Raw genomic sequence first — 16,414 nt, 5'->3', positions numbered from 1 at the left:
AAATTAAAAATAGAATTCATGAAAAATATTTTTGATGATTGTTGTTTAAAGGAAAAGTAAAAATGAAATACTTTATTAATAACTTAAATTTGATTTTTGTAAAATTAAAATAATATAATTTTTTAAAAAATATAAAAATTAAATAGTAAAACATTAAAAAATAAAAATAATATACTGCAACATTATTTCTATCTATTTCTCTTTCTTCTTTCTCTCTATGTATGGGAGAAAAATGAAAATAGAGAAATAAAAATGATTAATTTATCAAGTTTTATTTCTCTAATTCAAACAAATAAGAAAAATGAGACAATTTCTATTTTTCTGATCTCATTTCTTTGTACCAAACACAACCTAATCTTTTACCAGTATAAAATTTATTTATTTTTATCTCTCTAAATAAATATGTATATCTATATTTAAAATTATTTATTTATTATTAATAATTTTACTAATCTACTGTGTCTAATAGCAAATGACTATGTCCAGAATGAATCGGGACAAAGGGAGTATATTATTTAAAATATTGATGTTATATGTTATGAACTTAATTAAATAAATTTTGCACAAATGGAGTAATAAAATTTTCATTCAACTTTTATATTTCCTTCTTCCAGATAAATTGTTTATATTATTGTAAATACGAGAATTTAGGTACAATATAATTAGTAATTAATTAAAAAATGTATTACTAAAATAATTAATGTATAATATAAATAATTATAAATTAAAATAATCAAATAATTTAATTGAGATTATAAAAATTATAAAATATGAAATTAAATTGTGATGAAAATATATAATTATATTTTTAGAAAAAAAATGACAAATTATATATGACATACCAAAATAAAAAAAATTTAAAAAAATAGACATTTTAAAAGATTCACAAAATATATCTAAAGACATGACAGTTTTATTCTATTATTTTTAAAATCTAATTCAAAATATTTTTTATTTAAAAATATTTTTTTATTATAGTAAAAATAATTATACATTAATATCAAAATATCTTTTTAACTTTAACATAATGACAAATATACATTAGACATACAATTAATTTATACATAAAATTAAATAACAAAAATATCAGAACAATTTATAAATTTTAACTTACAAATATAATACTATTATTTTTAATATATTATAAAATTTTATAATGATACTTTTGGAGTGAAATAGTCTTTATTATAAATGCAAAAATAATATGGAGTATTACATTTATTATGTAATTTCTTTATATTTAAAAAATTTGCACAAAATATCTTCCCCGTCCAAAATTTACATAAATTGGAAACAATTTGTCTCATTATGTAGTGTTATGTACATAAAATTGATGAAATATCTTAAATTAACTTTTTTTAATAAAATAAATAATTGATGAAAGCTTATTATGATTTTGAAGACAATAATGACCTAATTTTTATAAATTTTCAAGTAAAAAATTAATTAATTTTTATTTATTATTTTATTTCTTTTATTTATACAATATTTGCACAAGTGTTATGTCTTATGTGTTAATTATGTAAGTGTTATGTGTTTATAATCAATATCAATAAAAAATATATGTAGGTCCATTTACATAGTATTTTTAGATAAATTGCTTCTTTTTTTTATTTTTTTAGTATGAAAAATTGTGTAAAAAATATAATATACTCCCTCCGTCTCCAGAACTATAGTCTAGGTTGTATTTGACACGAGATTTAAGAAATATTGATATTATATTGTTAGTGAGTAAAAAATACATATAAAAAACTTTTTTTGTCCTTGTGAGTGTATTAGTGTAAAAAGTAGTGGCAATTGTGTAATAGTAATGAAAAAGTAAATATAGTTTTATAGTGATATTATTATTTATAGAAATGAAACTATTGTTTTAGAACGGACAAAAATGGTAAACAAAACTATTGTATTTAGACAGATGGAGTATTATTTTAACTTAAATATTGGCTTTTTTATAATTAGTATTAATTATTTTATCTTTTACTTTCATAAAAAAATATTTTGTATTATTTATATTATTTTGTGTCTTTATTTATGTCTGCGTCCATTTTTTATTGTCCTAAAGTATATTTGCATAATTTCTTAGGTAATTATCTCTTTTATATGAATTGGCAAAGTTATCATTTATGATAAGGTAAAGATTAAAAATAATAAATTAATGAAAGGTAAAAAAAAAAAGTAAATTTTGTGTTTAAAAAATAAAATAGGATAATAGTTATTGAACGTCCCAAATAAAAAAATAGGGCATTAGTTTATGGACGAATGAAGTAAAAAAAGATTTATAGACGAAGGGAGTAAGTTCTTTCCTGAATTAAAATTTTAATTATAAAAATTTATAATTTTTCTCAAAAATCAAATGACATGTATTTCAAAAAAATTTATAATTTTAATCATAAAGGGTGTGTTATCCAGGGGAGTTTAGGGAAATTTGAGTTTGGATTTGATTTTTATTTGAATTTTGAAGTGAGATTGAATTTATTTATTTATTTTGTGTTTAGGTTTGGGTTGAGTTTGGAGAATTTTGTTGTGTATTGATTTGATGGTAACGAATATAATAATATAAATATGTATTAATTTATATAATTTGATTTTAAATTTATATTATATGTATATATATTTCTAAATTTTTATTTATTTGTATTATAAAAAAATTTATTGTCTATAATATAACATATATATTTTATTAATTTATAATTATTATATTTTTTTATATTTATAAATTAAAAAAAAAATAGACGTATTATATATGCATTTATTATTTTCTAGAAAGTGTTTTGTATTTATAAACAACTTATATATATATACTAGAACACGCTCTTGCGCGGTATACCGCGCGACTATTCTATAATGTAATGTAGTGAAACATTATTTATTTGAAATATAAACTGTAAAACAAAAATACAATTGAATTATTTGCGCTCAGGTCGGTTGGTTAGGTCGGTTGGTCCTCAGTCGGTTGGTCTGGTCGGTTGGTCAGGTGGGTTGGTTAGCTGTCGGATAGGCAGGTCGGAAGGTCCTCGGTCGGTTGGTCTGGTCGGTTGGTCCTCAGTCGGTTGGTTAGCGGTGGGATAGACAGGTCGGAAGGTCCTCGGTCGGTTGGTCTGGTCGGATGGTTAACGGTCGGACAGACAGGTCTGATGGTCAGCAGGTCGGACAGACAGGTCTGATGGTCAGCAGGTCGGACAGACAGGTCTGATGGTCTGTGGTCGGATAAAGTAGGTCGGCTGGTCTGCGGTCGGATAGGCAAGTTAGTTGGTCCGCAGGCAGATAGATTGAGATAAGAAGGGTGACCCTGCATCTCTCTATGAGTTTTAAAATGTCAAAAATAGCAAGGATATTTCAACTTTGATAATTGTTACGCACAAAAAATAATAATAATAATAATAATAATAATAATAATAATAATAATAAGGATAGCAGGATCTTAAAGGAAGTTAAATACAAAGTCGGGTGGAAATGGAGAAAAATTTGCGCTCAGGTCGGTTGGTCAGGTTGGTTGGTCGGATGGTCAGGTGGGTTGGTTAGCGGTCGGATAGGCAGGTCGGAAGGTCCTCGGTCGGTTGGTTAGCGGTGGGATAGGCAGGTCGGAAGGTCCTCGGTCGGTTGGTCCTCGGTCGGATGGTTAGCGGTCGGACAGACAGGTCTGATGATCTGCGGTCGGATAAAGTAGGTCGGCTGGTCTGCGGTCGGATAGGCAAGTCAGCTGGTCCGCAGAAGGATAGATTGAGATAAGAAGGGTGACCCTGCATCTCTTTATGAGTTTTGAAATGTCAAAAATAGCAAGGATATTTTAACTCTGATAATTGTTACGCACAAAAAATAATAAAAATAATAAAAATAAGGATAGCAGGATCTTAAAGGAAGTTAGACATGAAGTCGGATGAAAAAGGAGAAAAATTTGTGCTTAAGTCGGTTGGTCAGGTTGGTTGGTCGGATGGTCAGATGGGTTGGTTAGCGGTCGGATAGGCAGGTCGGAAGGTCCTCGGTCGGATGATCAGGTCGGTGATTTAGCGGTGGGATAGGCAGGTCGGAAGGTCCTTGGTCGGTTGGTCATCGGTCGGATGGTTAGCGGTCGGACAGACAGGTCTCATGGTCTGCGGTCGGATAAAGTAGGTCGGCTGGTCTGCGATCGGATAGGCAAATCAGCTGGTCCGTAGGCGGATAGACTGAGATAAGAAGGGTGACCCTGCATCTCTTTATGAGTTTTGAAATGTCAAAAATAGCAAGGATATTTCAACTTTGATAATTGTTACGCACAAAAAATAATAATAATAAAAATAAAAATAAGGATAGCAGGATCTTAAAGGAAGTTAGACACGAAGTCGGGTGGAAAAGGAGAAAAATTTGCGCTCAGGTCAGTTGGTCGGATGGTCAGGTAGGTTGGTTAGCGGTCGGATAGGCAGGTTGGAAGGTCCTCGGTCGGTTGGTCTGGTCGGTTGGTCCTCGGTCGGATGATCAGGTCGGTTGGTTAGCGGTCGGATAGGCAAGTCGGAAGGTCCTCGGTCGGTTGATCTGGTCGGTTGGTCCTCGGTCGGATGGTTAGCGTTCGGACAGACAGGTCTGATGGTCACAAGGTCAGACAGACATTTCTGATGGTCTGCGGTAGGATAAAGTAGGTCGGCTGGTCTGCGGTCGCATAGGCAAGTCAGCTGGTCCGCAGGCGGATAGACAGGTCGCTTGGTGGGTGCGGCCAAGGAGTCTTTTGGTCTACCAATTGGTTTCTGGATTGGTCGGTTGGGCTATTTGAGTTCTGGAACTGGTGGAGGCGTTTGGCGAGGCAGTTGATGTAACCGACCAGACGACGTTCCAAAACGTTTCGTCTTGGGCGGTTGACGGCGGTTGCTGACGACGGTTCCAAAACGTCTTTTCATGCCAGTACAAAGGTAGGTTAAGGGCTAAATTGTCATTTTTGAAATGAGGGGCAAGATAGACTTTTCAAGTGGCAGATCCGTACAAACTCGTATTTATAAGATATAATATATCGCATCATTTTAATAATATACATTTAATGAAAAAGAAAAACAGCCTTTCTGGATCAATAAATTTTAAAAATTACTCCATTGTTCTATATTTTTAATTTATATTGTCATTTCATTCTGTTATAATTCTCTTATGTTATTCATTTTAAAAATATATATTTTAATTATATTTTATATTTTTAAATTTAAAGTTTTTTAATATTAGTTACACTAATTAATTATATTAATTTTAGCTTATAATTATTTGTATTGTGATATACTTTCCATGTAATATGAAACTATTCCTATATATACGAGAATTTAAATAAAATATAATTATTAAGTAATTAAAAAATATATTAGTAAAAATATTTATTGTATAGTAAAAATAATTATAATTAATATTAAGATAACTAAATAATTTAATTAAAATTAAAATATTATAAAATTTAAAATATGATTAAAATGTATAATTATATTTTTAAAAAAAACAAAAAAAGACAATTTATGTGTGACTGACAAAATTATAAAATATGGACAAAAGACGGAGAAAGTACTTTTATTTAATATACTTTTTAATTATTTAATATTTATTCACTTAAAAATTTTGTATCTATTTTATAAATAAATGGAATAGCCTGAGTATATTTAATTTTGAATTTACTCTTTAATAATTTTTCTATAATACTTTACTTTATCTTTTATTTATTTTATTTTAATAATAAGATATTACTCCCTTTGTCTTGACTATGTCTGTTTTACCGTAGACACAAAATTTAAAAGAGATTTAATTAGTAAATAATTAAGAATGTATTAGTAAAAATAATTATTTTATAATAAAAATAATTTTAAATTAAAATTAGATAACTCATTAGTCTAATTAAAATTTAAAAAAAATATCAATTAAAAAATTTAAAATAAATTTAAAATGTATAATTCTTTTCCAAAAAAATAAAAATGACATACGGAAATAAAAATGTGGATACTGTAAATGGAATGGAGGAAATATGATTTTTTAATTTTTATGTCTAATTAAACTTATGGAAAAAAATACTCTCTCCGTCCCAATACAATAGTCTTGTTTACCATTTTTGTAACGTCCCAAGATAATAGTCTCATTTTCATAAATAATCATATCACTATAAAATTACCCTTACTTTTTCATTATTATTACACAATTGCTACTATTTTTTACCCTAATACACTCACAAGGACAAAAAAAAATTTTACCCATACTTTTTACCCATTACCAATATAATATTAATATTTCTTAAATCTCGTGTCAAACATAATCCAAGCTATAAGAGTATTAATTATTTATTTCATCACCCTCACTATAGATCGTAGAAACTGGAAAAATTAATTAATTAAAATATTAAAAATTAGGAATCATACATTATGAGTGGTTTAAATTCGGCGCTTCATCCGCTCTATTTTTATTAGTATCTTACCAACAATAAATTTGGACTTTATTTATTTTGATTCTGTATTTTATATTATATTTAAATTGTGATTTAGTTATTATTTAAATAATATTTTTTATTTTTCAATTGAAAGTTTTATTTTTTCATTTGTTCTACTAAAACAATATTTTTATATTATAATAAAAGTAGCGCTAATATTTTTATTTTTTACATTAATTATAAATATATTATTTTATATAATTAATTTATCCATAAAATGCAAAAATAAAAATAAAAATATTAAATTATCTCACATACTTTTACCAAATAATAAAATATTATTAATTTTTAATCTATTACAAAAATAAAAATACAAAAAGTCATTAAAAAAATATATACAAAACAAAAACAAACACATACAAAATATTTATTTATTATTAGGTCATTTCAGTGAGCCAATATACCACATATAATTTCATTATTTTGTTAAAATTGTGTAATATAAAATATTTTGAGTTTATAGAATAAATTTTATATAAAATATTTTGTGTTTATTTGATTTTGGTATAAATAAATTTTGATTTAATATTTTTTTAACTGAATAAAAATAATTTAAATTTATAATAAAAAACAAACACACCCAATTTTAATTTAATATATATTAAATACTATTATCTCCGTCTCAACTAACATGTCCACATTGTCGTTTCTATTCATCCTAATGATACTAATGAGATAAAGTGGCAATACTTTTGTCTGTTTTATTCAATTTAAATTTTTATATACTACATGAAAGTTGATTTTTATTTATTTTTTAATTTGACCTCGCATATTCAATTTAATTTTACCAGAAAATATTTAAAATCGAAAGTTTATAAGTATTTGAAATTAATGTTGGGTTTTTTGTGGTTTTTTTTTTAAATGTTTACTATTAAATTTTATTTTCTCTATAAATATCAAATTAAATAACTATTTTTTATTTTTTTATATTATATTATATCTATTTTACATTTAAAATATCATACCAATATGTATTTATATCACATCGATTATTTAAGTTCAAAATTTTATTATTAAAAAATCTAAATCCAAAAATCAAATCCACAAAAAAACTTCCTCTAAAATTTTGATTTGAGATTTAGTTTAAATAATATTTTTATTTGATATTTTATAAAAATAATATATTTTTATTAAAAATTTTATGTGAGTGAATAATATAGAAAGTGATAAAAATATTTTCTACTCTCTCAGCCACCCTGCAATAGTTGTTTTTTTACTGTCTCAAACACACATTAATATTTCTGAAATAGGAAATAGGAAAAAAAATTAATTTTGGTCTCAATATAATCAAAATTTATCAATTTTGGTCCCAATATAAATACTTCATCAATTTTAGTTTCATTATAAACAATTTCAATCAAATTTGGTAACATTATAAACAATTTCAATCAATTTTTGTAATACGACTAAATTTGATTGAAATTGTATACAATGAGACTAAAATTGATGAGTTTTTTATACTGAGACTAAAATTGATAAATTTTAATTATATTGAGATCAAAATTAATTTTTTTCTCTATAAAATAATTCGCTACAAATCGGGTGCTGCTGAATAGCTCAAGTCATAATTATCTTAATTAAATTAATGATATAATTTAATAATACAAATTCTAATTTTTATAGTGACGATATTCAGCACTTGGTCCAAAGCCTTTTTAGATATATTTGTTTGAAGGATTTTGGAGGATTTCCACTATTCATCCAATTTTTTCCCCCAAAAACATCAAATCAAACACATATTTTTCATTTTTTATATTATACTAAAAATCAATTTTACATTCAAAACATCACATCAAACCCTATTTATATCACATCATACAACTATTCAAATTCAAAATTTTTACTATTCAAATCCCAATCCAAAATCCAAACCCCCAAACAAACATACTTAATTGTTATATTACCTTATCACACCACACAAATAAAAAAATAAATACCACTCACTTAAATTCTGATGACGATGGAAATAAATATGTTTGGATCGGAGAGAGGGAAATATGTATATATATATACTCTAATATATTTTGCAATATTTTTTGCGGGTTTGAGTAATATATCCGATTACATTTTCAAAATATGAAATAATTAAATTCCTAATAAATATATATTATATTTTATTTCATCATATCACATCACAAAAAATACATATTTTTTTTCTCTTATTACATCGCTTAATTTTTAAATTATGCTATTTAATAGTACCCACTAATATTTCTGTGTCAAAGACCAAATATATCACCTTATAGGATAGAGAGACACTAATTTTTATACCTTTTTTACTATAAAAAATGGAGTAAAAATTATAAAAGAGTTTCAATAAAATCTCTACCTATTAAACTTAATGCCAAAAAATTTTGAAACAAAATTAGAAGGCGGAATAAGTTATATGTTTTTAATAAAATTGATACTCCCTCCGTCTCATTTTGATTATTTTTATTTTATTTTTGTTATAAAAACTGAATCTTAAAAGAAAATACATGACCAAGACACGAGTGACACTGAAGACTAGGGGATGGAATGGTAGCAAGAGGAGTATGAATAGCAGCAATAAGAACAATTACGAGGATAAATTTTCAAATACTATACCTTAGATAGTCGACCCACTTTTCGATCTGTCCTAAGAATTTGACTTCTACATTGATCATGAACCTGCACATCGGAAGATGAAAAAGTAACAATAAGTCCCTACTTAACTAATTGGCCAACAGATACAAGATTTAGAGTCAAATGAGGAATGCAGCAAGTATATGTGTGGATAGTAGAAATACAGATCCTGAATGAGTAATATTCATGCGACTCCCATTATTAGATTGTGTAGGTGGTGAGGAGGACACATGGTACGCATCGGTCAAAAGACTAAGTGTAGATGTCATATAATTTCAGCAACCAGAATCAAAATACCACCTAGGATTATCTGAATTGGCTATGATAGGAGATGAACCGGAAATAAGAACTTGATGCAAGAAAGTCACAATATTTTGTTTTGGAGGGTTGCAGATGCAGACTGATAAGATAACTAAATATTTTGTCGCATTCCGAGGTGGTCTAACATGACAATTCTAAATGACATGACTTTGATGATGACTATAATGATATTCCACTGCTATAATACGACTACCGATAAATTATAGAAATATGATAGAGAAATCTGAAAAATAAAACTATCACGAAAATAAAATTCGATCACAACATAACATAAAGAACGATGAGATGAGCCTGCACACGAAAAAGGATGGTTATCAGCGCCGGTCAAAATTCTGTTAGCGTGAGAGTTGACTAGCGTGTGTGATCTACACCCGCCGCCGATCAGCAAAAAATTTCCGGCAAAGGGTCGCTGGACGACGAGGAATTACGATGGTGCTGGAGGAGAGAGTGGCCAGAAGTTGAAGAACAAATTTTTGATGTTTTTGGCTCTGATACTATGTAAAAATATTTTATAGAAACTCAAAAATTGTATTAATAATAAAGTCAATTCTTAGCATAGCTCAAAATAGATAAAAAGTAAATAAATAAATAATAAATAATCTAACACTATATATTGTGTTATGCAAAAACATATTTGTATGCGTTAATTACATATGTTAATTAGATCAAATCAGCAATAATAGATTTGTTTACACATGTAATGTAAATGTGCCTACATTATACTAATAATAGTTGAATTGTTGTCGGAACATAATATATTTATGATATTCTCCATTTGTCCAGAGGTAAAATATATATTTAAAATTTTATAATAAATTAAAAAATAATAATATTTTATTAATTAGTAGAAAACATAAAATAAATTCTACATTTTCAATCTTTGTATTTTATGTATATATAATAATATATTCTTAATTTATATAAAAAAATAATTATTTGATTTGATATTTTTTTTTTTTAAAAAAAAGAATTTGAATAATAAAAATATTTGTAAAATTTATAAAAGAACACAACCTTATTCCAAAAAGTGTAATAATGCATGCATTATTGTTGATTATAGTGGCTTTAGTAAGGCTGTGATTGTCCGTGGGTTTTAGTTTTTTGTGTTCGGATTGTTGGATAGTAAAAAGTTGAATTTGAATAATTGTTTGATGTGATATAGATACAAATTGACGTGATATTTTGAATGTAAAATAAAAATAATTATTTGATTTGATATATTTAGAAAGAAAAAAAATAATAAAAACTTGTGGTAAATACTATAAAAGAACATAACCTAAGAGATTTTTAAAACAATTTAAGAAATTTTAAAATAATAAAAAATTAATGATTTAATTTGATATTTGATAAAAAAAAGGAAATATTTAATATAACAATTTTAAAGAATATATAATTTATAAATAATAAAAAATATATAAACATAATGGGTTTATTCATTTTATATTTTTGTATTATGTTTTTTTTTTAATATTAAATATAAAATATTACGTTAATAATATAAAAATTAATATTTTATCTTTAAACTATTGTGAACGGATAAAAAATATATGAGATATTAAGTATATTGTATTAATATATTAATATATGTATATTATAATTTTTTAATAATATTTATAAAAATTTATTTCATTTAAAAAATACTTAGGTAAACACAAAGTCGTGTGTTTGATTTTCTTGGTTACATTAATTTCTAACTATTAGTCATGGATACAATTTTCTCCTTCTATCTATTTGACATCTCCTGTCATTGTCGTCGGTTGATTTTTTTATTTTTTTTAAAAAAAAATTAATTGTTTTAAGTAAAATACTACTCCCTCCGTCCCAGATACCGTAGACACGGGTATTTTAGAAGGGGTGTAATTAGTAGATAATTAAGAATGTATTAGTAAAAATAATTATTTTATAATATAAATAATTATAAATTAATATTAAAATAACTAATTAGTTTAATTAAAATTAAAAAAAATTAAAAAATTTAAAATGAGATTAAAGTGTGTAATCATTTTTCAAAAAATAAAAGTGACATGGTATGTGACACAGATAAAAACGGCAACGTAAACATGGTATCTGGGACGGAGGGAGTAACTCTTTGTCTGTCGATAATAATTTATATGTTTTTTTTATTTTTTACCACTTAAAACAATTGAAATGATTATGTCCGAAGAATAAGAATAAGTATATTTAATAAATATAAATTAAATTTATTAAATTCATAACATATTAACTCTTTTTATTTTATAAAATTATTTTATATAAATTATAAATAAATAATATAAGTACTTAATTCATATTATATAAAATTTTATTAATTCAAAAATAATATTATACTATTATATACCTGATCTTCTATAGGTATTGATGCTAAATAAATTTTAATACTTTTTATATTAAGTTATAAAATATTTATATTTTTATTTTGAAACGTCCAATTACAAATAATTATTTTATTAAATATTTTATTTTTTATAAATATTTTTATTTTACATAAAAATATAATTATACTATTTTTAACTATTCATTATAATTAAAATATTATTATATAAAAAATAAATGTATACTTTTTACTTATCAAATAGAGTACAATATTATAAAAGATAAAAAATGATATTCTCCACAGTTAAATAGACTAATAAAAATATAATGAATTAATTTGAATATTTGGGAGTGAAGTATGCACAGTACACACAGCCTTTATCTGAACCTAAGATAGGGAAGCAGCAAGCAATCCCTTCCTTCTTCCATGGCGGCCATATACCCCAAATCACTCTGTTCATTTCCATCCACCTCCACCTCCGAATCCTGCTGCTTCTTCGCCACCAGGAATCCCCGCCGCTCCAGATTTAGGGTTTCATCCAAGATTCATGCTTCTTCCGCCGACCAGTTTCTGCGGAATAATTCTATTGCGGATTTCATGAGGTTCAGGAGAGACACCAATTCCCAGTTGCAGACTGCTATTGTTAGATATCGCAAGAAATTCCCTTGGTCCATTCTCCAACCTTTTCTTCAAGTGAGAATCTCAATTTTAGATATTTATTTATTTTTCGCGTCAATTTGGTCTTTCGAACGCAGCTTCTCTTCTCATTGCTTATAGGTTTTGTTTGTTTTCCCCATTTCTTCGTTCCCTGTGTAGGTCGATTTGGTCTCAACAATTCATATCGCCGATAAGGAGTGAGTTTCTTGTATAATCTGACGAATGACGATGTTCCTGGAATTCTATTTATTCTCTGTTGCTACATAACTTCATTCAAGCATGGAAGATTACCACATAAATATCCATAATTGAGCACATATGAAATGGAATTACTGAAGAAACTTTATAGCTGCTTTTGCCATCAGCATTTTATTCACCAGGAAAATTAAAAATTGCACACAGGAGATTGAAGTTACAGCATGAGTGATTATTTGCAGAATACCTGAAAAAAAAATATATATATATATATAATCTTCTGGTTTCACAGTGGTTAGGTAGTCGATACCAATACTTTTGGTCTATGGCTACCTTTAGTTTGCTTAGAAATTTGAATGAAAACAAATGTAGAAGCAGCTGATTGAAGAATGCTGGATATATTTGAATTTGTAGATGTGTATTTTGATTGTTGAATACGAATGCAATAGTATTTTGTAGCACTTTAGGGAACTTCTAAAGGGAATAATCTTGCAGGTATTTTGCAACATTGCAAAATGTACTCGAGACGTATGATTGTGTTCTTTATGAGATGGTTGCGAGTCGAGAAAGTCTAGAAAACCGAAGGAATCATGAGGCTAAAAAGAAAGTTAAGGGCCAAGGATTTAATATTATTGGTTGCATTCAGCGTCAGATGGCTAAGCTCCTTATGCTAGATTTTCAATTGGACTGTCTTGATTACCAAGCTGGGAATTGGCTTCACGCCGATCTTGATCTTGAAACATTTAAATTACTTCAGGTTTGTATATCATATCACCCGCATTTCATAAATTAAGCAATTAAATTCTTAGAACCATTATTTGGTGAAGATGAATAGGCTAATGAAATAGTTGAGTCCAAAAAAAGTTTCGGGATTGCTTATTGTTCACATTTCTTGCCAAATCTTTCAGCAAGAAAAGGGCGAGAGCCTCTTTACATTTGCTCGAGATATGACACTTAAATCTACAAAAGCAATAGTGCAGCCCACTCTTGTTCGGGAAGATCTTGGTCCTTGGAGATCCAAACTTTTGTGGGCCTCTCGTGTCATTCCAATGCCTCTCGTTGGTCTGCTTATTATTGGGGGTGTCTGTGCTGATGTGGGGAGTAACAAGGAGTATCCTGAACTAGAAGCCTTGTCCAGGCTCGATTTTGGCGCTGCAATGAAAGTTTTCCTCGCTAAGAGGCTAACATCTGAGTAAGTATTTAAAGCTTTGCAATGCACATCTTCTAATTTTACTTTTAATCTGTTACATACGATAGATAGCCAACCATTATAGAGGAACTAGGAAACTATTGTGTATCAAATTTCTTGAATTATGATCCTACATGTAAAAATATCGTAGATATAAAAAGAAGAAGTGGAAAGGTACATCCATATGGATAACTTATTCATGCAAAAATATTTCTCTTAAAATAGCTAGCAGCTACGCATACTTCTATTATCCCCGAAGTTGGTGAATGGGTATTTTCTTACCAAGTTAGGTACACTATTCATCCCATTTTTTTCCTCCAAAAAAATCAAATCAAACACCTAATTTTTATTTTTTATATTATATTAAAAATCAATTTTACATTCAAAACATTACATCAACACCTATTTATATCACATCATACAACTATTCAAATTCAAAATTTTTACTATTCAAATCCCAACTCAAAATCCAAACCCCCAAACAAACACACCCTAAATGGGAACATTAAACTATTTGACCCTTTCATTGTAGCATTTGTTAGCCGACTATTTGTTGACATATAAGGCGTGGATCAGTCTATTGTACAGATTCATTCACAAAATGTCTGCAAATTTCGTGTTATTTGTGTTGATATTTCAAGATTGTTATTCAAGTTGAGCTCCTAAAGCCATCAATCCAGTTAAATCTTTAGATCTTCTAGAATGATACTACCGCAGTAGTTCACGTACATTTCTTGTGTTACATGCTACTAGGTTTGCATCAAGAAAGGTGAAATATTCATGCTTCGACCTTCCACAAACAATTGTCCAAACATGATTTGTCTTCTGTTATCTCTACTGTTAGGGTCTGGTATATAGAGCGTTTCGGTAAAAAAACAATAATCATATAAGATAATTCGAGTATTCTATTCATCCTAAAATTTAACTTAGTCCCGTAGCCACCTGAAAATGGAACTTATGTTAATGACTCGGCATAATTACCCTACCTGTGAAAGCTACTCTTTCACGGGTGTGTTCTTTATGGGAATAGTAAAAATTTGAATTTTGAAAATATATTTTGATGTGATATTTTTACTGAAAACAAGTGTTTGTCGTATATAGTATTCTATGGAAACAAATGTAAAAACACAAAAGGAACGCACCCTATATCTACTTGTGTATGAGAGATACAAACATCTCCCTATTCATACATTTCCCGGTCTACAACGTGTACTTAATATCATATCTCCCCCTCTTGAGCCTGAAATTAGTATCGACAATCATTACCAGAAATTAGCAATTCATTACAAGCAAATACTTTGGGTGTGTTTGTTCGTGGGTTTGGATTTTCGGATACTAAAAAGTTGAATTTGAATAGTTGTCTGATTCGATATAAAAAGAGGTTGATGTGATGTTTTGAATGTAAAATAGATTTGTAGTATAATATGAAAAAAAGAAAAGTAATTGTTTGATTTGATACTTTTGGACGGAAAAAAGAAGCTGAACAGTAAAAACACATGGAAAAATCCACCAAAGAACACAACCTTTGCTTTCCGAGGAAAACATAATTCTTGACCATTGTTATTCGACTCCCTCATTAAGGTTCTTGATCCTTTTTTTCTTTTGTAGCTTCACACAGGTGACAGCCGATGTCGAAGAGGATTCTGTTATTATCGGTGAGAGAAACAAAGCAGCCACGGCAGCACTCTCCCGGGCAATCGATGGCGGCAACAATAAGATTGCCATACTATACGGTGGCGGGCACATGCCTGATTTGGGGCGCCGGCTGCGCGAGGAGTTCGACCTCATCCCCTACCAGGTGCAGTGGATTACGGCATGGTCCATAGCCAACAAGAATCTTAAGGTCACTTCTTTACCATTCCTTAAAAGGCTTGCTCGATTCCTCGGCTGGCCCCTGAATCGATACCAGACTCTTGCTCTGCTCATTCTCTCTTCAGTTCTTGCTTTGGATCTCTGGTTTTGGGAGTTGTTTTTCGATACCACCGTGAATTGGATCTCCAATGCCTCGACTAACTTGTTGCATTCCTTAGATAGCTCACAGATTATGTGATCGAGTCGAGCTCCCGGGCGATCGACGTTCGACATTTTTTTTTTCTTTTTTGTAAATACTGTAAGCTATGTTGTTCTGAAAGTTTATTTGAAGTTTGTTCTAATTATTGCTCAGGGCAATGCTGTCTTGGCCTTTACATCTTTGAGTTTGAGGGTATTTTTAGGAACAATTTACACAGTACATGTTATTTTTTGGGCTAGTTGACTCTTATTTTGTTTGTTTTAATTTTTTAAAATTATTAATATAATATTTTCTCTATTACAAATATATTTATTTTTATTTTAAATTGTTGAATTCTAAAATAATAATATTTTTTAAATAACTATATTTTTAAATGGAACGAAATGAGTATTATATATATATATATAAAAGTATGTGTGTTTGTTGTCAAGATTTGGTTTTGATTTTAGTATTTAAAAAAAAAAAAAAAAAAAACATCAAATTAAAATATGTATTTATATTTATTATATTATATTTTTTCATTCATCAAATTTATTCTCACTTACCCGGTATTTTAAATTTATCTCATTATTAATTTTGACAATATTTAATTATTATTCTCATTCAAGAAGAAATATCATTAATTTTATTACATTCTTTTTCATTTATTTTAATTTTTAACTAAATTTTCAAAAATATCTTCAACTACCTGTTATTTTTCAATAA

At 27.7% G+C, this 16,414-nt stretch overlaps 1 protein-coding gene across 1 annotated transcript; it reads left to right on the top strand.

Annotated features, from left to right (window-relative positions):
- The first annotated feature begins 12,021 nt into the window (after window positions 1-12,021).
- LOC127266404 (uncharacterized) lies at window positions 12,022-15,884 on the top strand. The gene is made up of 5 exons (XM_051296640.1): window positions 12,022-12,350; window positions 12,474-12,511; window positions 13,005-13,266; window positions 13,418-13,701; window positions 15,307-15,884. Exons 1-5 carry the CDS (start codon window positions 12,084-12,086, stop codon window positions 15,746-15,748), a joined length of 1,293 nt encoding a protein of 430 aa, XP_051152597.1. The 5' UTR covers window positions 12,022-12,083; the 3' UTR covers window positions 15,749-15,884.
- The last annotated feature ends 530 nt before the right edge of the window (window positions 15,885-16,414 follow it).

Source organism: Andrographis paniculata, unplaced genomic scaffold (genome assembly GCF_009805555.1).
Source record: "Andrographis paniculata isolate CXL003 unplaced genomic scaffold, ASM980555v1 Contig75END, whole genome shotgun sequence".
NCBI classification, from domain to species: Eukaryota; Viridiplantae; Streptophyta; class Magnoliopsida; order Lamiales; family Acanthaceae; genus Andrographis; species Andrographis paniculata.
The sequence above is the reverse complement of the archived record's forward strand: the minus strand, read 5'-3'. Positions and strand labels throughout refer to the sequence as shown.